At 36.3% G+C, this 21,997-nt stretch overlaps 1 protein-coding gene across 4 annotated transcripts in view; it reads right to left on the bottom strand.

Annotated features, from left to right (window-relative positions):
• csmd3a (CUB and Sushi multiple domains 3a) overlaps positions 1–21,997 on the bottom strand; it is a 398,763-nt gene that overhangs the window by 19,290 nt on the left and 357,476 nt on the right. For 3 of the 4 annotated variants that reach the window (XM_065298900.1, XM_065298902.1, XM_065298901.1), the window contains exons 60-63: positions 16,627–16,800; positions 6,540–6,713; positions 6,245–6,318; positions 3,130–3,241 (exon numbers count right to left, since the gene is read on the bottom strand). In XM_065298900.1, coding sequence (XP_065154972.1) covers positions 3,130–3,241; positions 6,245–6,318; positions 6,540–6,713; positions 16,627–16,800 — 534 coding nt within the window. Of the gene's footprint in view, positions 1–352; positions 459–3,129; positions 3,242–6,244; positions 6,319–6,539; positions 6,714–16,626; positions 16,801–21,997 lie in introns of all 4 variants that reach the window. The other variant, XM_065298903.2, reaches the window with a different exon arrangement.

Below are 21,997 nucleotides of genomic sequence, written 5' to 3'. Positions count from 1 at the left end.
ACACCCTAAAATAAAAAAAATAGAAGAGTTGTGCATATAAAAGATAATTTCTGTAACACTTTACAATAAGGTTGTATTTGCTAACATTTCTTAATACATGGCTTGTTGGAATGCTGGATTCTGATTGGGCAGTAGTGACATTTGCATGTTTGTTATTCCCAGATAAAATATCTTGACATGATGTTCTTTAATAATTATAATAATAATCTTAATAATCTTCCTGTTTGCAATGAAAATGAGAATGGTTGTTGATTCCTTATCTCTTAACATTAAACATATGCTTAAAAATATATATAATTCGATAGAAAATATGACACATGCTTGACAGGTTTCATGAGATGTATTCACTAACCTGAGCTTTATAAACACACCAGTCCATTCAAATGATGTATGTATGACAAAGCTGCTTTTTTCTTTTGCACATGAAATGAAATGCATATGGATGAAGAACAACATTCCTGGAGGGTGAAAGAAAAGGTTTCAAGACATGGAAAATGGATGGCCTGTGCCAGACAAACAAAATAATTGAGCCCTGGAAGAGTAAACATGAAATGCAGAAGGGGCAAACATGAACTAATGAGAGAAACACACGTACACCCACATACAGTATCAAGTGTCATCCTATTTATTAATACAGTAGAAAGCGGTAATGTATAATGATTTCAACATGCCACTTAACTTTTAAAGGGATAAAAGCTGTATTTACTGGCATTTTCAACATATTATAATCCCAAAACATGATCTTTTATTAAATATTATGTTATATTATAGAATTTCCACAGTTTGCTTTCCTCACCTATTGTCCCTTACAAATGTCTGTATCTCCCAAAATCCTGGTAATCGTGGTAAAACCTGGTAACACATTTTGCTATAAAACAAGACTATCTGACTATATATCTGACTATCTATCTATCTGACTATCTATCTATCTATCTATCTATCTATCTATCTATCTATCTATCTATCTATCTATCTATCTATCTATCTATCTATCTATCTATCTATCTATCTATCTGACTATCCATCTATCTATCTATCTATCTATCTATCTATCTATCTATCTATCTATCTATCTATCTATCTATCTATCTATCTGACTATCTATCTGACTATCTATCTATCTATCTATCTGACTATCTATCTATCTATCTATCTATCTATCTATCTATCTATCTATCTATCTATCTATCTATCTATCTATCTATCTATCTATCTATCTATCTATCTATCTATCTATCTATCTGACTATCCATCTATCCATCCATCCATCATTCATCTGTCTATTCATTCATCTGTCCATCTGACTATCCATTTGTCTGTCTGTCTGTCCGTCTGTCCATCCATCCATTAGTTTATCTATCCAGCTTTCCACCCATCCATCTATCCACCCATCCATCTGTCTATCCATCCACCTACCCATCAGTCTATCCACCCACCCATCCATCCATCCATCCATCCATCTATCCATGTGTCCATCTGTCTATCCATCCACCTACCCATCAGTCTATCCACCCATCCATCCGTTCATCAATCTATCCATCTGTCTCCCAAAATCCTGGTAATCGTGGTAAAACCTGGTAACACATTCTGCTATAAAACAAGACCAGCAGCAGCAAAATGATCCATTTATCTATCCATGTGTCCATCTGTCTATCCATCCACTTACCAGTCAGTTTATCCACCCACCCATCCGTCCGTTCATCAATATATCCATCTGTCTATCTATCCATCCATCCAGCCATCCATTCATTAATTTGACTATCTATCTGACTATCTATCTATCCATCCATCTGTCTGTCTGTCTGTCCTTCCGTCAGTCTGTTCCTGGGTCTGTCCGTCCGTCCGTCCATCCATTCATCCGTCCATCTGACTATCCATTCATCCTCTATACGGTTCATCTCATGCAGGGTCACTGGGGGTTTTCTGGATTTCATTCCTGTATCTCAGGCTATAGACATCTATCCATCTGTCTATCCACCCATCAATTTGTCTATCCATCTATCTATCCACCCATCTGTCCATTTATCTATCCACCCATCATCTGTTCATCGGTTTATCCATGCCTCCTCCATATAGTTCATCTCATGCAGGGTCACTGTAGGTTTGCTGGATTTCATCCCTCTATATCTCAGGCTATAGGCATCTATACCCATCCATCTGTCATCTGTCTATCTGTCTATCCACCCATCCATCTGTCTATCCATCTGTCTATCCACCCATTTGTCAATTTGTCTATCCACATATCATCTGTTTATTTGTCTATCCATTCATCCTCCATATAGTTCATCTCATGCAGGGTCACTGGGGGTTTGCTGGATTTCATCCCTGTTTATTCTCAGGCTATAGGCATCTATCCATCCGTCCATGTATCTGTTTATCCACCCATCGGTCCATCCATCTATCCACCCATCCATCTGTCTATCCATTCATCCTCTATACGGTTCATCTCATGCAGGGTTACTGAGGGTTTGCTGGATTTCATTCCTGTATCTCAGGCTATAGGCATCTATCCATCTGTCCATCCATCCATCCATCCATCCATCTGTCTATCCCTCTATCCATCCAACCATCCATCCATCCATCCATCTGACTATTAATTTGTCTATCCAGTCATCCATCTATTTATCTATCTATTCATCCATCCATCTGTCTTCCTGTCTATCTGTCAGTCTGTCTGTCCAATTGTCCATTCACTATATGGTTAATCCTATACAGGGTCACTGGAAGTTGTTGGATTTCTTCCCAGTATATCTCAGGCTATAGCATCTATCTATCAATCCATCCATCTGTCTGTTTTTCCATCCATACATCAATACAGTTAATCTTATGCAGGGTCACTTGGAGTTGCTGGATTCCCTCCCAGTTTATCTCAGGCTGTAGGCAGGAAAACATTCTGGACAGATGTCCAATCCATTACAGGGCTAATACACAAGCAAACACACATTCACGCTCTCACCTACGGGCATTTCACAGTCTCCAACTCAACTGTACGACTGTGGGAGAAACCTGAAGAAAACCCACAGCAACACGAGGAAACAAACAAACTCTATGTGCAAATATGCAAGATGCTCTTAGAAGAGCCGGGTTGTTGTAATGAAATGACATACAGTATGAAAAAGAAAGACTTACGAATGCATTCGGGCTGAGTGCCACTCCATGTTAAATCTTCCTGGCACGTACGTGTGGTGGAGCCCAGTAACAGATGACCGCTCTGACAGTGAAACTTCACCGTACTGCCCACCTGTTAACCAGTAAGAGGTACGCATGTATAAATCAACCTGCAAACTTATATACACAAACGCTATATATAGACCTTTACATCCTTTTGGCTTTTTATTTTTCTGGTGTACTTGTAAAAAAGCAGTCCACTAAACACGGGCATGGATAATTCTCAGGATTAAAGAAGGGCATGTAAATGAGGAGGAGAACCGGTGTGCCGTCAAGTCCCGCTGAGATGAAAGTCTCTGCATGCTGGAACATTAGCTTTCATTACACCAGCCCACTTCTAAAGGAATCTGTGACAACAGCCGAGACTGACACAAACAAGACTCGGCTCACCCGGCATTCATGCAGAACCGGCTGAGAGGTCCTTCTTTTCTTCTGCCCTTCAAAAAGCTTTAATTCCTCCAGGCTTGAGTGATCCAAACCAAGCATTTTTTACATTACGTCTGTCAAGCACAGACGCTGTGCCTGACGTTCCGCCTAAAGTTCATCAATTAGCAGTGAACGGCTGATTCCCATCTTCTGTTTTCAAATACTTTGTCATTTTTGAGCGAATATGACATTTAATAAAATAAAGCTTTGCAAAGCATTGCTAGTGTGTAGGCTTTAATGTGCATTCCTGCATTATGATAAAGAAATAAATCTCGGTACTCAATGCATGATAGATTTACCAACAGATGTCTGTTCAACTCCGAGGTCACATTAATAGGAATATATTTAGCAGTGACAAAAAATCTGAAATCCATCCATCATTTTGACAGATTATACTTATAACTTGAAAATGTAAATTCCAGCCACGTCCAGATGGTGCAAGTGCATACTCGTCATAATGCAGTGCTGTGCAGAGCAATATTTTATACGTTTGGTAAGAGCGCTCCCTGATGGATAATAGCGGAAATTAGGGATGTAACGATATCAACAATTCACAGTACGGTAGTATTTCGGTATTATGCCCAAGGTACAGAATTTATTGTAACCATTTACGGTAAGGAAAAAACAAATGAATTTTTGAATTTGTGCCCACAAAAAAATCTGCACTGTAAAAAAAACTTTGCTGACTTAAAATATTTTGTAAAATCAACTCAGATTTACAAGTCATGTCAACAGAAATTAGTTGTCACAACTTATAAAATATAGTTGAGAAAAGTCAAATTAAATGTATAAGTTATAACAACTCACCTGTAGTTATAACAACTCATCTCTAGTCAAGATAAATAATAGTAAGTTCAACAAAAAATGTTAAGGCAGCAAAGCATTTTTTACAGTGTGCCAATGCGGTAAGAACTTTTTTTTTGTAATTTTAATTATTCATATTTGCGTCTTTAGGCACAAATGTTGCGTGTTTTACCTTCACGGAAAAAAAACATTCACACTGCAAAAAAGATTTTCACAAATTTATTTTTGTATTTTTGTTTTGTTTTCCGCAAAAAAATCTGCCAATAGGGTAAGCAAATTTTTCTAGAATTTTTCTTGAACTTAGTGAAGAAAATGTTCAAGATTTTTTCGCTTACCCCATTGGCAGATTTTTTGGCTTGTTTTATGCACAAAATCACTTCAATTTGATAGTTTTGGTCTAAAAATTAGACTTATTTTCTTTTGTCGTTTTGCTCATCATGAAAAAGCATCTTAATTTAAGAATTTTTAGATATTTTTACTGAAAACAAGACAAAAATACTAACTACTTTTTCTTGAAATCATTGCAGTGCATTTATCTGTTTTATGTGATGTTGAACATGTAAATTGACGCATGGTCTCTGTTTATCTATTCTCTTTTCAAATAAATACACATATTAAGTTTTATTCTCTTAAATTCATGATAAAAAATTATCATGTGAGCGAAAACAAAAGCTATTAATGATTATCAATAAAATATGAAATTATGGATAATAATTAAATATGACGGAATTTATGACCCTGTCTGTTGAAATGACGGACAATAAAAAAGTGAAATGCAACAACTGGATTCAGACCGATTTTGATCAACACAGTAAAAAATACTTTTCTTCCTTAAAATTGTTTGTTGATTCAACTTGGATTTACAAGTCATTTCAACTTACTATTATTTATCTTGACTAGAGATGAGATGTTATAACTACAGGTGAGTTGTTATAACTTAAAAAATTAAGTTGACTTTTCTATATTGTATAAGTTGTGACAATTCCTCTCTGTTGACATGACTTGTAAATCTGAGTTGATTTAACAAAACATTTTAAGGCAGAAAAGTATTTTTTACAGTCCAGGAGTAAATCATTTTTTTTATAGATTTTGTTCAATTTTCTATGACTTTCTACTTTTTCCCTAATATTTACTGCATGTTGTACTGTGTATGTGACCAATAAAACTTCAAATTTGAAGAACTCACATTAGTGAGCTGCTATCGCTCCCATGATGTTACTGGAAGCAAAGCTAGCGGTGGATATATGTGGAATCCATTCTTCTGTTCAACTCAAGTGCCTAATTCATCTTATGCTTCATTTGTCCCTTTCAGAAAGAAACATCAGCATCCGAGCAGTCTTTAAAGCGACAGCAGGGTTGTTTAAGTAGATATAGTGAGCGTCTGAAGAGCGTACTCACCCCCGGCCACACATCCTAAACCTGCTATGAGCTCAATCTGACCGAATCTGTTTGACAATACATCATTTGTGTTTATAAAAACAATGTCAGTCTGGAAAGTTTTAAGTTAATTTTTATATAAAGAAATCCAATGCACTGACACTCAAATGAGATTTTTTTCTTTAAAACCCAGCTTTGATCCTCATGGTGGCACTAACTGCTTTAGATAACCCCGTCACATGAGCACAGTGAATATCCGTTTGACTCGGCAGCCATGGAAAGACTTTCAATTCTTAATAGGCACATCACATGTCACCTTGTACTATTTTAACAGACCGCTTTTGTGCTTGAAGATAAAAGCGAGCTACGACTGACAGAAATCGTCTTATACTTATTCTGATTATAATAGCTTTGATACGAGAGTCCAGGATAGTCCAGGAGTATCAAGCGTAGATCAACCGTCTCTCACCTTAAAGCCGAGACTGCTGTTCAGAGAGCCGTACTCCGGGGTGCCTGGATTTTCACACGTGGTCTTGGTCGGTTCTATAGTAAAAGTGATATAATGACATCATTATCATCGACGTCTACATTGTTATCTTCATAATTGCATTAGGAGAAGCTCATGTAGTCCTGGATAAACTGCAGTAGAGGGTAATAATAATCCTGGTGTGCATATTACAGTGTAACTCCATTACGGGTTAACAACCCTTTACTGAATAAATCTGTATATATGTTATAATATCCCATTCAGCATAATACCATACCTATGCAGCGCGGCTGGGATCCGCTCCAAATGCCATCCGCTTGACACGAGCGTGTAGAGGAGCCCACCAGCACGTAGGGGGCGCTGCAGCTGTAGGTGACCTCAGATTTAAAGATGAAACTCGGTCCCTCTCTTCTGGCTCGTGCAGGCAACCCAGGGTCGCCACAGAACTTGGCTGTGAAGATTTAAATATCAGTTGTAAGAGTTCATGCTTTTTATGTACGGTTTTACATAAAATTATAATCTATTTGACATCTGTACCGTATTTCAGAAAAAGTCAAGCTGAACTCGATTTAATCTTACAGCACATGATTAGATGATTCAGTTATAGAGCAGAATGAAGCCGGATCTGATGACAGGAGATAAGAGGTGTGTGCGCTGTCAGTCGTTTTAAAGAAATATTACTATGGTCGAGTTTTTTAATTCACATGCACACATTATTCACAATAAGCATGAAGACTTACTATGACAGATCACAGGGTTAATACCGATTTCAAACTGACGTCAGCAGTCAATGTTTCATTCTAACTAACTAGCTTTGAAGTCAGAGGAGCTTTATTGTCATTTTAACCGTGCACTGCAAAAAAATGACTTTCTTGGTTGGGATTATTGTCTTGTTTTAAGCACAAATATCTAAAAACAAGATGCATTTTCTTGTTGAGCAAAATAACCTAATAACATAAGTTTAGTTTTAGGACAAAAAAAAGGAATTTCAGTGAATTTGTGGATTAAAGAAGCAAAAAAATCTTGTACTTTTTTAAATGCACTTAATTCAAGAAAACTTAATACAAGAACACTTAATAAAAAAAATATTATCCTATTGGCAGATTTTTTTTAGCTTGTTTTATGCACAAATTCACTTAAATTTTACACATTTTGTCTAAAAACTAGACTTATTTTCTTAGTTCATTTTGCTCATCAAGAAAATACATCTTGATTTAAGAATTTTTTAATATTTGTACTGAAAACAAGACAAAAATACTAAGAAAGAAAATAATTTTTTGCAGTGTGTGCAACGTTTCTCCAGGACCTATACGCTGCAAAAAATGTTTCTTAGTATTTTTGTCTTGTTTTCAGTAAAAATATCAAAAAATTCTTAAATAAAGATGCATTTTCTTGATGAGCAAAATGACCTAAGAAAATAAGTCTAGTTTTTAGACCAAAAATATCAAATTTGAGTGATTTTGTGCATAAAACAAGAAAAAAATGTGCCAATGGGGTAAGCAAAAAAAATCTTGAAAATTTTTCTTAAACACAAATTTCAAGAGAAATTCAAGAAAATTTTTCAGTTTTTTGCTTGTTTTATGCACAAAATCAATTACATTTGATATTTTTGGTCTAAAAACTAGACTTATTTTCTTGGGTCGTTTTGCTCATCAAGAAAAAGCATCTTAATTTAATTTTTTTAGATATTTTTACTGAAAACAAGACAAAAGAATGATACAATACTAAGAATTAATTTTATTAAAATATTTTTTTTGCAGTGCAGAAGATAACACAACAATAAAACACATTTATGCAGCATTTGATCCCAGAAAATTTCCGTAAAATTGGCAGAGACCTTTTTGTGTGAACACAAACACGTCCCAAAAATATTTTGGGATCGCTCCTGTAAAGGGGACCTAGTAACATTGCCATAACATTAACAGATAGCGTTGTGTTTGATTAAAGAAAGAAACAATGCCGTTAGGGGTGTGCCGTATGGAGGATGCAAGTGTCATTGAAACAAGAAAAATCGTTAAGCGCTTTAAAACAGGAATTTAAAATGCACAATTTATGATGAGATATTTATAGATTGAAATCCCAGATGTATTTTCCGTGTAATTTCAATAATGTGTGTGTGAAAAGTCTTTATTAACACTTTACTGTACCTTAAAATTACCTACTAAAAATAATACAAAAAGTTGAATAAGAACTAAAATGATAACTACAACTAGGTAGTTTCTTAAAGGGACACTCCATTTTTTTTGAGATAGCCTCATTTTCCAGCTCTCCTACAGATAAACATTTGATTTTTACCGTTTTGGAATCCATTCAGCTGATCTCCGGGTCTGGCGGTACCACTTATAGCATAGCTTAGCATAATCCATTGAATCTGATTAGACCATTAGCATCACGCTCAAAAATGACAAAAGAGGTTCAATATTTTTCCTATTTAAAACTTGACTCTTCTGATATGACGCAGTGCCCGAAAATAGTCCCCTGCTATTGAAAGTTACCAAGGGGACTATTTTCGGGCGCTGTGTAATATCATTGCCCCTGATACAGCCACGTTATTTTTTCGTCGGCTTTAGTACACGATGTAACTACAGAAGTGTCAAGTTTAAAAAAAAAATTATATCAAAATTCTTTAGTAATTTTTGAGTGCGATGCTAATGGTCTAATCAGATTCAATGGATTGTGCTAAGCTATGCTAAAAGTGGTGGTTGAATGGTTTCTTAAAACGGTGAAAATCTAATATTTAACACTAGTGGAGTTGGAAAATGAGCCTATTTCCAAAAAAGTGGAGTGTCATTAATCTGCTATGTCAAGTTAGGTTGTCTTGGTAATGTCAAGCTGTCATGAAAAGTTATGATGTATTGGTTTATATCAAGTTGCCATAACAAAAACATCTCAAACAATATTATCTTTGCATTAAAATTGACATAATTGAGCGAATGACACTTCATGACTAATGCCTAAAATCTTCTTAATGTTTATGACACATGTCATGTCATGATTATGAAGGTGTCATGTCAGTCTTATGCACACCCCTTTCCATTAAAGATTTGTATAGTTTAAATAAGACAGCTGATGGCCATCGGAGTCTGGAAGGTTACAAAGATTCGCTTATTTCCTCTAATCTTCCAAAATGAGTTGAGATCGCCCTGCGATTCCTCACAGCTGATCCATCGCTGTCGTCAGTGGACATCTCGACTGATAACCTTGATTTCAATGATTCATTTGTAAGCGATCTTAGCTGACATTGCCAAACAAACTTCTAGAGGACACACTGGTTAAAAACATACTTGGAGACAAACTGTGTGAACTCAATACAGGAAGAGGAATCAAATTCAAGGTCTCAAAATCTGTGACTGCAAAATTTAGCATTGATTTAAAAGCATAATGATGTTTTCTCAAGAGCTCATTTCAGAAATACATACTCCAAATATATAGTTGTGGATAATAGATCTCAATGTTGACTAAAGGAGAAGAGCTATCTGGATGACTTTTTAAGTCGCAGGCTCTGGTTTTGCCAGGACAAAAAATAATACACACTCACTATTGGAAACTAAAAGACTGACAGAGCCCAAATTAAATCAATTTGTGCATTTGATATAGCAGAATTACCAGGGGCAAAAGCATTTGTCGTATAAATTGCAGCAAAGCTCCGCAGGCAACGTGGTATTTAAAGATCAGAAGTTGAGCTGTGCATTTTAGCGGCCCCACGGGTACAGAGGTTGACTCACCTGAATGTGAATCAGAGCAATTATACCTCTTTATGTACTAAATGGAAAGCCAAAGGAGGCATGGCAGCTAACATAGTCTGTAATGTATTATTCACAGGGTGGGATCTGAAAGTCAGAGATGACTGGGTCAATACCGATGACCATCAGCTGACAGTGCTATTCAAGCACTAAGAATCACTGAAACCATTTGCAAGCAGTACCGGAAACACAGACATATGCAGAAAACACATATCAGATTGGGTTTAGATAAGGCCGAAATTATATTAGGATATTTAAGCAGTTTCACCAACATACATTCCGAATAGCGGTGACCCCGAATAGTCGAAGATTCGATGCATCGATAGGAGAAGCCTGATTCGACTACCACAGTCATTTCAAAAATACAAGTCATTTTAAAGCATAAAAACCTTGATCACTTCAGTCTCCGTGCACACAGCCGCCTCTCAAGCTGCTCACAACAAGTGACAGATCGAGTATTTTTTTGCAGCTTATTTATTACACATAAATGTTCAGATACACATACGGGTATCCTTAAATGCTTGTCTTCACTGTAAAAAAAATCCGTCGAAATTACAATGTTATTGCAGCTGGGTTGCCGGTAATTTACCGTAGATTTACATTTATGTTATTTACTGGCAAGAGTTTGTTTAAAGTTAAATAAATTTTAAATATTAACAAGTCTTTATCTTCACAGATTAAAACTATACAATAACAGCCTCGTGCAAAGCATTCTGGGAACCAGAAATCATCATCAACCTTTTTCTGTTTTTTGCTTCAGATTTTGTTTCCCAGAATGTTTTGCTTGGTGCTGTTTTTTTAGTTTTACTCTGTAAAGACAAAGACTTGTAAATGTATAATGTTCATTTAACTTTGAACAAACTGTTGCCAGTAAAAAAACATAAATTTAAATCTACGGTAAATTACCGGCAACCCAGCTGCAATTTCTACAGAATTTTTTTACAGTTGGCGACATTTATACTTAATGAACATGCTTTTGAACCAACTAATTGTGCCTTTAATGTGATCTTAATGTTATAGTTTTATGAAAACATTGGCGGTCTTTTCAACAACATATACAATGAAGCTGTAAAGGAAATTAAAATTATTTACACTTATATAAATTCAAATTGTTTATTTAATCTTTATATCCATAGGATAGTTCATCCAATTATGTGCAACATGATTAACTGAATAGTTCTCCTATTGTAAAATCATCAGAAAATAATTAATCAATATTTTTTTTAATACTTTTTATGTATATATAGGTTAGTGGTGCTTCCTGCTCTTTTTGTTTTTATTAATATGATATGATTATAATTATAATTATCATTTCTTAAGAGTCAGAATTAAAAATGTTTCAAAGCATTGAAAGTCTCTTAATTTTGACATTAATTTTCATTTTTACACCAGACATATCGGTTTAAAATATTGGTTATCAGTCTACTCAATCTGTAATAATTGGTATCAACATCGGCCCTGAAAAACATATCGGTCAATCTCTAGTTCACGCCAAAATTACAATTTTATCATAATGTACTTACGACTGTGTCCTTCTAAACCAGTAATTCTCACACTAGTGGTCCGCCAAACCCCCCCAGTGGTCCGCCAAAAGATGACCTAAACTAGGCAAGTGTTTGTACAATCGTCACTTATTTAAGTAGATTTTTTATGCACTTGTGAAACTGTGATATCAGTTCTTGCCTTTCTGTTTTAATAACGTAAAAATTGATCGGTTGGCTAAACCAAAGAGGAGTCAAAATAAAAGATCAAGCGTCAACTGAAAACAACTAAAATCCACAGATCTATTAGTTTTGTAATGTACTAGTTTTTGTTTCATGTGTAAAATCGCTGTAATTTCAGTGATTTTGGACATTAAGGGGATTTGTTTCAGTATTTTATTGTTAACATAGTTACAACCATAGACTTTATATACCCACCACCTCAGTTTTAAACTAAGGGCTCTTTGGAATGACATTAAATGGGACCTAGGCTGTTACAGTATGTTTAATTGCATTTTTTTTCACATGTGCAGTTTGTTGTTCATATTAAGCTGAAACTCATTTCACATTTACTTTTTCAAATGAAATAAAATTCATATAATAATTTTTGAACATAGCATTGCATTTGTTTTTAAAAAAATAGTTTTTGACTTGAAACAGTTGCATATTAAACTTAAACTTAGCTTATCCTTCCTATTTTGTTGTTTTTTCGGGGAGTGTTAGAATGGGATTCTGTTAGGTGGTCCTCAGAAAAAAATTGGAAGATAAAGTGGTCCTTGGGTTGAAAAAGTTTGAGAAACACTGTTCTAAACCCTTCGCTTGTCTTCACAACAAATTTTTAGATATTTTTGATAAAACCGGGAGGCTTGTAAAGACATCACCAAAAAGGTCCATGTGCCATCAGTAGTTCAATAATAATATAATGAAGCGACAAGATAACTTTTGTGCACAAAGAAGACAAAACTGACGATTCTAATCAACAATTAAGAAATGAAATAGGTGCTCTTTAAATAAAAAATGGGTAAAACGTTGGCAACTACGTCAGCAGCATGCGCTGAAGTCTGCTCATGAATGCACATTGAACGGCCAAGGAGGAGAACAAATTGTTGAATAAAATCGTTCGTTTGGCATATGGTTTTCTACAACGATAAACTTTTTGCATTTCAGGGCTTCCGTGGTCAAGATGAACCCTTACACATTTATTTCGTTTTCTCTGTACACAAAATAAAAAATGGGGATCAAGCTTTCCCAGCAGCACTTTGATACAAAAAGCCTTTGCAATTTACTGCGATAAAACCCACATTTGATTCTCTTCACGCCGCATAAGGATTGAGAAGCAGAGGAATTCTCAGTCCCTTCTGATCCGGCATGACCGGCACCCACAGCGCTGCAGCTTTGCCTTGAAATTACGGCTTTCTGATTTGATGCATTTTCACTTAGACTCGATGACACGAGGATGCCTGGCAGGGTCGAGGAACAGATGCATTCCTGCCATATAAATTGAGACGGGCCGGTGATGGATAAAGATGCAAACAGGCATGACGTACAAACACTCGTTGCCATTATACATTCAACAAGCGACGTTGAGCGTCGCAGGTCAACGGTGGCACCGCGACATAACGGTGATGTTCTTACAGTACACAGCTCATTCACATCTCACTGTGTTTTTATTTTCCTGACTTCAATGGCTTCAGGCTAAAGCAAGCTCTGCATAAAAATGTGAGCTGGGGTAGAGATAGAGAGAGAGAGAGAGTCTCCTTGATGAATAATACAAGGTCTATGGAGAAACCACAAACAGCACATAACAAAGGGCAAATCTGAATCCCACATGGCTGCAGTATGCGAAACGTATGATTAAAAATATCTATTAAACCTTATTTACTGTCGGCAATGAAATGCAGTTGAAAAGAAAAGCGATAACTGGGTCTTCAAGACAAGGATGTAACACTTAAAATGCTTTTCACCTACACATACATACATACATACATGTTCCCATCACGTTACCATTACAATACCTTAAATCTTGTAGTGGTAGGAGTATTCCTGTATAATTATGTTTTTTTGCTTTATTGGCCCCAGAAAGTGATTTTTTTGTGCTTTATTTACGTACCCCCTTATGTTTATCTCCTGGACAGTGGGCATATGGGTGACAAAATTACATTCAGCATTACTCTCTGACAGAGGACCCCAGTTAGCCCTGGGTATACATCTACGTTTGTGGCTTTTAATGAGGCAAAAATTAATGAGTTGTTTACCTTAAAATAACATACTTGCTTGAGGTTCTCCAAAACCTTATAAAAGTTGAATCACGCAAGGCAAAAAGAGGCTTTTGCTGCTTGCAATTCATTATTATTTCTCTGCCACACAAACATTAATGTACAGATATCTGCAGTCTAAATGGAAAGAAAGGCCATAAAGAAGAAAAAAATCAAATGCTAATTACACTCGCTGCCAGCTCACAATGTTTTTCTTTATAGATCACACTGGAATATTGGTTATGGGTGATGAAAAGCAGCTCTTTATATTCCATTAATGAACAACAGAATTGTGCGAAAAGCTTTCACAAATAAAAGCGTGATGGTATCTCAGTTTTCAATGCTGAAAAGCCCATTTTCAAAGGCTGTGTACCTTTGTACCGGATGAAATGCTTATTTCTATACATCCATACATACCACAAGAACGTGCATTTTAATTTGCAGGGCAGAGTGAACAAAATTATACATATTATTTGAAACTCATCAAAATAAATGTTAAAGTAGGGCTAAGGTGGATTAAAGGGATAGTTCACCCAAAAATGAAAATTAGGTCATTTTTACTCACACTTTTTTTTTAGCAACGACATCCATTGACAGCAGCAATGACAGTGTTCTTAACTCTTTCACCGCCATTGACGAGATATCTCGTCAATTAAGAGAAAACGCTTCCCCGCCAATGACGAGATTTTCCGTCTTTCCGCAATACAGCTATTATCCACCAGGTGGCGCCCTTCCGCAACTTTTAACAACCCGGAAGTATTGCCCTTTGGCAAGCGGCTGCATGTCCGTGTCTGTTTTAAAGATCGCTCTGAATGGGATCTCTATGAAAAGTCTGTCACAAAAATGGAATTATCTCTGCTTTTTGCTCAAAATGTGCTGTTTTTGCTGAAACCTACCCATATTCAAAAGCTGATTACAAAAGAACCACTAAAGGTAGGATGAAACTTTTTTTTTTTTTTTTTTTTGAAAGCAGAGGGTCTGTTCTTTCATTTGGTATATTGTATGTTTATATATTTAAAGAAGAACATTTTCTGGAAGGCATCAAACTTTGGTGAAAATCATGAAAAACGCTGGCGCTGGCTGGCAACTTTTTTTAAAAATGCTGGCGGTGAAAGAGTTAATATGACAAAGTAAGTGTTTTGATTAATGCCATTAATGTTTATTTTTTTAATCACTGTATACCACTAACAACTAAATGAATATAACATGGCAAAGATGAATGCACATTTATATATTGATTCAATAGATTTATAGCATTTTGAAAAAAAAAAAAAACACTTATTATTGCATTTTGTTGAAAAAATAATCAGTTTTTATAATAATCTTTGAAAATCAAATTATGGATTTGAATTTGTAATGTTATTATAACCTAAATATGCTATGTGAAAGTTTGTAACAGAAAATAGTGGTTTTCATTTTGTCACTTTCTTGGTATAGAAAACACATTTTTACCCAAATTAGTCAAAATGGATTTATTGCTTTTTGGAACCAAACTCTTCATTTGTAAACAAACAGTTTTGGAGCACAATTGACCTTGAAAGTATTTTTCTTCCTACTATGGAAGTCAATGGTGCTCCTGCTTCGCTTTATTACAAATATCTTCCTTTGTGTTTAGCAAAACAAAGACATTTGTACAGGTTTGAAATGAGTAAATGATGAGAGTTTTCATTTTTGGGTGAACTGTCCCTTTAAGGTTAAAAGTAGTTAGTTTCTTAAATCATCCACCTTCTTAAAAATGCTGAAGCTGTGCCTTTAAGACTCATATGTGACCCTTTCTGTAAAATACAGACAAATTTCTCATAATCTAATGATGAAATTAACTGATTCCCCACCAGCCTTTTTTATTTTCACAAAAAAAATTCTAAATATAAACATACAAATATATCAAATTAAAGAACAGACCCTCTGCTTTAAAAAAAAAAAAAAGGAAAAAACGTTTCTGCCTATCTTCATTTAAATATGGGTAGGTTTCTTAAAAAATACAAAATTTTGAGCAAAAAGCTGAAATAATTGCAATTTTGTAAACGACATTTGTTGGAGATTAAATTCACAACAATTATCAAAACATACACACAGTTAAAATGAATTAAAAAAGTTTTTGCTTCAGTTTTTATAATTTGGTCAAGAGAGCCATCTAGTGGATAATAGCGGAATTATAGATAACCGTAAAAACTCAGGAAATGTTTTTTCTTAATTGACGAGATAATCATCAATGGCGCGGAAAGAGTTAAGAGCATCAAAAAGTAATTTCAATCATTGATTTCAATATTTGACATGATTTTAAAAAATTTTTACTACGTTTTTATAAATCACAAATAAAGGCTTTAGCTGGGTATTCAGAGGGTCACATATAAACTCTGTGTAATTGATCTACAATAATAATGAGTTGTCACCTTTGAACTTTATATACTTTTGGGGTGCATTTTAATTGACAGAGTAAGGAGAGGACAGGAAAGTACAGGGTAGAGAGAGGGGAACGGGACCGGCAAAGGATGCCAAGACGGCACTCGAACTCGGGATGTCGAAAGCACGTCTGCACTATTTTGTCGGAGCACTACACCAGCCCCTCTGACGAACTCCATGCTTTTTATTATACTTTATATTATTGTTATAGCAATAATAATTCCACTTCCTCCTCATTGCTTCAAATTATTGTACACACCAACTTTCCGAACACCAATTAGAAGTCAAATTGGTGGTCAAGTATTAATATTTCAAGTCTTTTGGATCATAAATACAAAATATCAAGATAGTGATTATCTGTTTACATTTAAGAGGTTTTTCGTTCTGAAATCTCCAGCATGTTTGCACCTTATAATAAACTTTTAGATTAAAAGATCAAGGACAGTTTGGTAATGCAATTCCTTTAAATAAAATCAACTCACGCAGGCACAGAGGAAGCTCTCCACTCCAGGAGCCGCTGGCAACACACGTGAGGACAGCAGGGAAGGAAAGTTCATAACCCGTCTGACAGCGGTAACTCACGCTGATGCCCCATTCGAACACAGAGCCCTCCACGTCACCACTGGAGATACTGGGAGGAGGACCACACGTCACCGCTGCAGGGGTGAGAAAAGTGAAGAGAGGAACACAGGGATTAATTCACTGCGAATGAACTCCACAAGCTTATACTGCAGCATCATTTACTGACAAATACTGTCTGCACCAATGTTGAATTCTGGCACAAACATAGCCACAAAAATGGCAAACATAACAAAAACACATTTAGGGTTAATAATTGATCAAGATACATAACCCAAGACAAAAAAACCTTGATACCTTTGTGTTGCTAACAGTTATACGTGGCTGATAAAAGTGCCTAAAATGTTTAGCCGTTTCTAAAGAAATCAAGGTGTTTTTCAAGTATTTTCACTGTCGTGTTCCACTTAAACATTATAAATTACTGCGCAGACTTCATGTTTCATACCCCACATCACTGACATAATCTCCAGCCGTGTCGAGTGCTATTTACAGTATGTAGCGCCATTGAAATCCAGACTTTAACAGCACTCCCTCCTTTCACGTGTTAAGAGGTTTGAAAGAGACTTCAGTAGTTAAACAACCTGTTCTGTGAAATATGTGTGGGCATCACCCCAGGGTTGCCATCCGTCTCCTTTTCAACTGCTAGACTGCTTTCACCGCGCCAACTGTTGCATCATTGCGACTTGGACCTTAAAGAACAGGCGGGAGAACTTGTGTGGTTTTGTAATCTAAAACGCATTACACGTTTATTTAAAAACTCTGCGTTGGCGAAAGCAACAGAAGACTGTAAATGTCTGCGGGGCCAATCAAAAGATGTTTTAAATTGCAAATCGCAAATTTAAAAAAAAAGGTTTTGGGGGAGCAGATGGAAAACATGTCCACTGAAATTTTGACAGAGTTGGAAAGCGAACGCTGGGGAGCAGCTGGGTTTTGGGCGGTGTATGAATAAATGATGAGACGTTTTGGAAAGCAAACGCTCCTATGAAACTGATAAAGAAAGATGTTGCCGAGTCAAAGCGCTTTTTCAGAAACCGTATTTTGTAAACGAATGTAAATCCTATTTACAAACCCATCCCAGGCTCATAAATGAAAACCGAGATCAATCATATGGCTAAAAATTCATCACAAACAGCTGTGAGAGGCAATGCATCGCTATGTATGTATAAATGTGTCATGCAATTTGTGCTCCATATTTTTCTATATTTTCTTGAATTGTTACTTTTGGGTAAATGATTCCTAAAAGCCTAAAAAAGCCTTCACAAAAAAAAGTTATTTGCATGCCTCTCCCCTGATCTAGAGGTGTTGACAAACCCCTAAGAGCTGCTGGTAGTTTTGAAGATGATGTGTAAAGGGAAGACAGAATATCCACCCACAGGATTTAAGCCCTGGACTTATAGTGCCGATGCTTCAGTAAATATCAGACGTCAGGTGCAAACCGTGCCATGACTCCAACGCCCAGACCAGCTGTCCGACCCATTCAAACTCAAAAGCAGAGAGATAAAGTGAGCGTGGCAGGGTTCAAGCGAAAGTTTATCCAACCTTTACGATAACCCGAATGATTAAATGCTTTCATGCATATACGATCCATGACGATGAATAATAAATCAATGTAGTGATTGTTCAAGGTGTGTGAAGACTGCTGCCAGCGTGCATGATGATGATGATGATGATGATGATGATTCTACACTAGAGAATTTAATGTTCTGAACTTATAGCTCAAGGCTTTGGTTTAATGAGATGCTTGATAACAAGGTTATGAAATCATAAGCGTAGTCTCTCAGAAAGGTGTTGGACATTTAATCTGGTGTAAAAGGTTCATGTGCGGTAAACCTATAAGTGGATGTACTTTAGTTAACAGATAATGAAACATTTTAAGGATCTATTGTACTATACATACAAAGTGTGTAGGATATTTTTTAAATAATTAAAAAAGCTTCATACTAAGCAAAAGAAATTTAAAGACATCTATATCAATATATATATATATATATATACATTGGCCAAACTGGTAATAGCTGGGCACGATTTTCATAATTTCATTCACTGAGACCCTGACACAGACCCCTCTCATCCCACATTTTCAAAAAACGGATCTAGACGAATCACAAGAATGACCTATTTTGAATCCAAAACTGCGAATTTAACCGAAAGGCGACAAGCTTGCATCCCTGAAATATATACCGTATTTTCGGGACTATAAGTCGCATAGTTTGACTGGTCCTGCGACTTCTAGTCAGGTGCGACTTATATGTCAAAATTAATTCATATGAACCAAGAGAAAAATGCTGATGTGTCAAATACTTACATTTCTAGGGTTTACAAAGAATGGTGTGAAAAGGGAAAAACATCCAGTATGTGGCAGTCCTGTGGGCAAAAATGCCTTGTTGATGCTAGAGGTCAGAGGAGAATGGGCCGACTGATTCAAGCTGATAGAAGAGCAACTTTGACTGAAATAACCACTCATTACAACAGAGGTATGCAGCAAAGCATTTGTGAAGCCACAACACGCACAACCTCAAATACTTATTTTCCTCGCTGTATATGTTATATCCTCTTCAAAACGCATTTTCAACTGATGTGACTTACACTCCGAAGTGACTTATAGTCCGGAAAATACGGTATATATTCTGTGCAAGCAAAGAATATATCTGTGGAGCTCTGCTCCAAAAGCTATAAACATCCAAAATAGACAAAACATCAGTGGTTACCAAACTGGTGCGCTGTGGGTATGCAACATTTAAATTTAAACAACCTAATAATTTAGTATGTATCACAAACAAAAACTGTCCATGTTAAACTATGTGAGCATAAAAATCTATGGCAAAACCAATGGCACTATGTGTTTGGGACAGAAGTACTTGTTTGTCCAACCAATGGCTAAAAAATCCCTTTGCTAACCTCATGGAGATGATATTTTAAAGCTTCAAAAAACTTCACCTGTAAATATCTCCAGCAGGTGTGGACTCAACAGGCAGTGTACGCAGGTGCTTTTGCTCAGCATGTGTTTCACGTAGAAAGACCCATCTCTTAAAGCGAGTCCCTAAGGCCAAACGCATCTCCGTGCGGATGACAGATGCACTGCATCACCAGCGCTCATCTGCACGGCTGACCCCGAGGTGAACGGCAGTCTTGCCACTATAAACTGTTCTCCCTGAAACTACACCTTTCTTCTTTTTTAAAGTGTTTTGACAAGACTTTCACATCCTTTTCCAACTAACCATCAGCCTTTTCCCACAGTAACCACTTAAAGATGTTGTTTATGGTTCTGACAGAATATTTTCCCGTTTTGCTGAAAACTCTGTACGCATTAACTAATTAAGTAACAGTGTTTGATTCCACGCACATAAATAGGTGCTGTCCATTGAGACAATATAAACAATGTTCAGAAATGTCTGGAGTAATATGTAATTCCACAAGTTGTTGTTTCAAAGTGTTTGGTATTAATGAATGAAATATGTATAAAATCAAGAGTTAAAGGTCCTGTTCTTTCTGTGTTTTTGAAGCTTTGATTGTGTTTACAGTGCACAATATAACATGTGTTCATGTTTCAGACCCAGTTCCGGTAAATATGAAAGTCAGCACATCTCTGATCTACTGGCCACTGATGCCTAACCAACGACCACCGACAAAACCCACTTAATCTCCGCTTAATCTCCTTATCCGTTTACATGTGTATATATATATATATATATCTCCCAAGGGTTTTTCCCTCCTAGGACTTTTTTTATTTCCCCGGCTAAAAAGCCTGTTTTTTTTCTCCTAGGGATTTTTTTCAACCCGGGGAGGCAGCCTTCTTTGGCTTAACTTAGCACCCTCTTCTATACGTAACATTAGTAATACACTCGCTTATAATGTTGATTCAAAGCCGCAGCAAATTTTGCTGCTTATGCTATCGTGTATTATGTTGTTCTATCTGTCGATTTTCTGTGCTTTTCACTTCTTCTATTAATGTAAAGCTGTTTTGAAACAATTACCACTTGTGAAAAGCGCTATATAAATAAAATTGAATTTAAAGAATAAAGATTTTTGATATATTTACAGTAGGAAATTTACAAAATATCTCCATGTAACATGATCTTATATCCTGATATTTGGCATAAAAATATTAAAGTATACAAAGTAGTGCTGTTGGTTAGTAGCCTTTCTTTAGGTTTAATTACACAAAATTATGGAAAATGTATGTATTTTATAAAATGTCATAAAACTGGGGCCCCTCTGGGACCATCTCGCGGCCCCCAGTTTGAGAACCACTGCTCTAGATTACTCGTGGGATGACTTGTTTTCACGTTACTTGCTCTAAATTACTAGTGGGATGTCTTTTTTTTGTGTTACTCGCGCAATGGAAAACAATGCTCTCATTCATTTTCTGAAACAACCGGACGTGTCAAGCCGTGGCAATAAGCTCTTTGCTGATTGGCTTTCACATCAATGTGTCATGCAAATTTTTCGTTCTAGTTGAATTTTTTTTATTTGCATGAAATATGCGATTGAGGCGAAAATTATACCTTTTTTTTAAGAGTTCCCACACATTTAACCTATAAACATGACACAATTTTAGAACATTTGGATGAAGGACTAAACTATTATTACAGAAATTGCAACTTCAAGAAACATCTTGCCAATATAACAATTCAGACTATAATTTCCAATCATAAATTTCCAAGGCTGAACACTGAACACATTCTTAAAAATTCCATGATTTTCCAGCCTTGGCTCTAACCTCAAACAGCTCACTGGACACTGACAGCCTTCAGCTACGCTATCTGCAGTCGTCGAGAGCGGAGCAATGAAGGAGAAAGAGAGAGATAAGGCAAGAGAGAGAGAGAGAGAGAGAGAGAGATTGGAGCCCACGGCCAAAAGTGCCTGGAAGCCGACTTCACCGTTGACTGGTTGTGCCGCTGACAGGAAGTTCGCCTCAGGGTCTGACTCGCTCTTGCGGACGACACTTATCACTCACGACTTCCTTCCATCCGCCGCTATAGAAATGTCTTTCTAATGACTTTGCATTAGGGTCTATTAGGACGCCATATTGATGATTCTCAGAAGGATTTCACAGAGCAATTACACTCTTTGTTTGTCTTCAATCTTCTAATGGGCGCCATTTTCAAGCACACAATGCAGATATCTCGAGCAAACAAGAGGGTTTTGAGTGTGGAGAAGGGGTCTTAATGAGAGAGATTTTGGATATTTATGCTCATTTCTATCCAGGGCTAATGCTGGAATGAGGATGACGCGGTCTACCCAAAAAACATATCGACCGTTCCAAGCAAGAAT

The sequence above is a fragment of the Paramisgurnus dabryanus genome, chromosome 13 (genome assembly GCF_030506205.2).
Source record: "Paramisgurnus dabryanus chromosome 13, PD_genome_1.1, whole genome shotgun sequence".
Lineage (NCBI taxonomy): Eukaryota > Metazoa > Chordata > Actinopteri > Cypriniformes > Cobitidae > Paramisgurnus > Paramisgurnus dabryanus.
The sequence above is the reverse complement of the archived record's forward strand: the minus strand, read 5'-3'. Positions and strand labels throughout refer to the sequence as shown.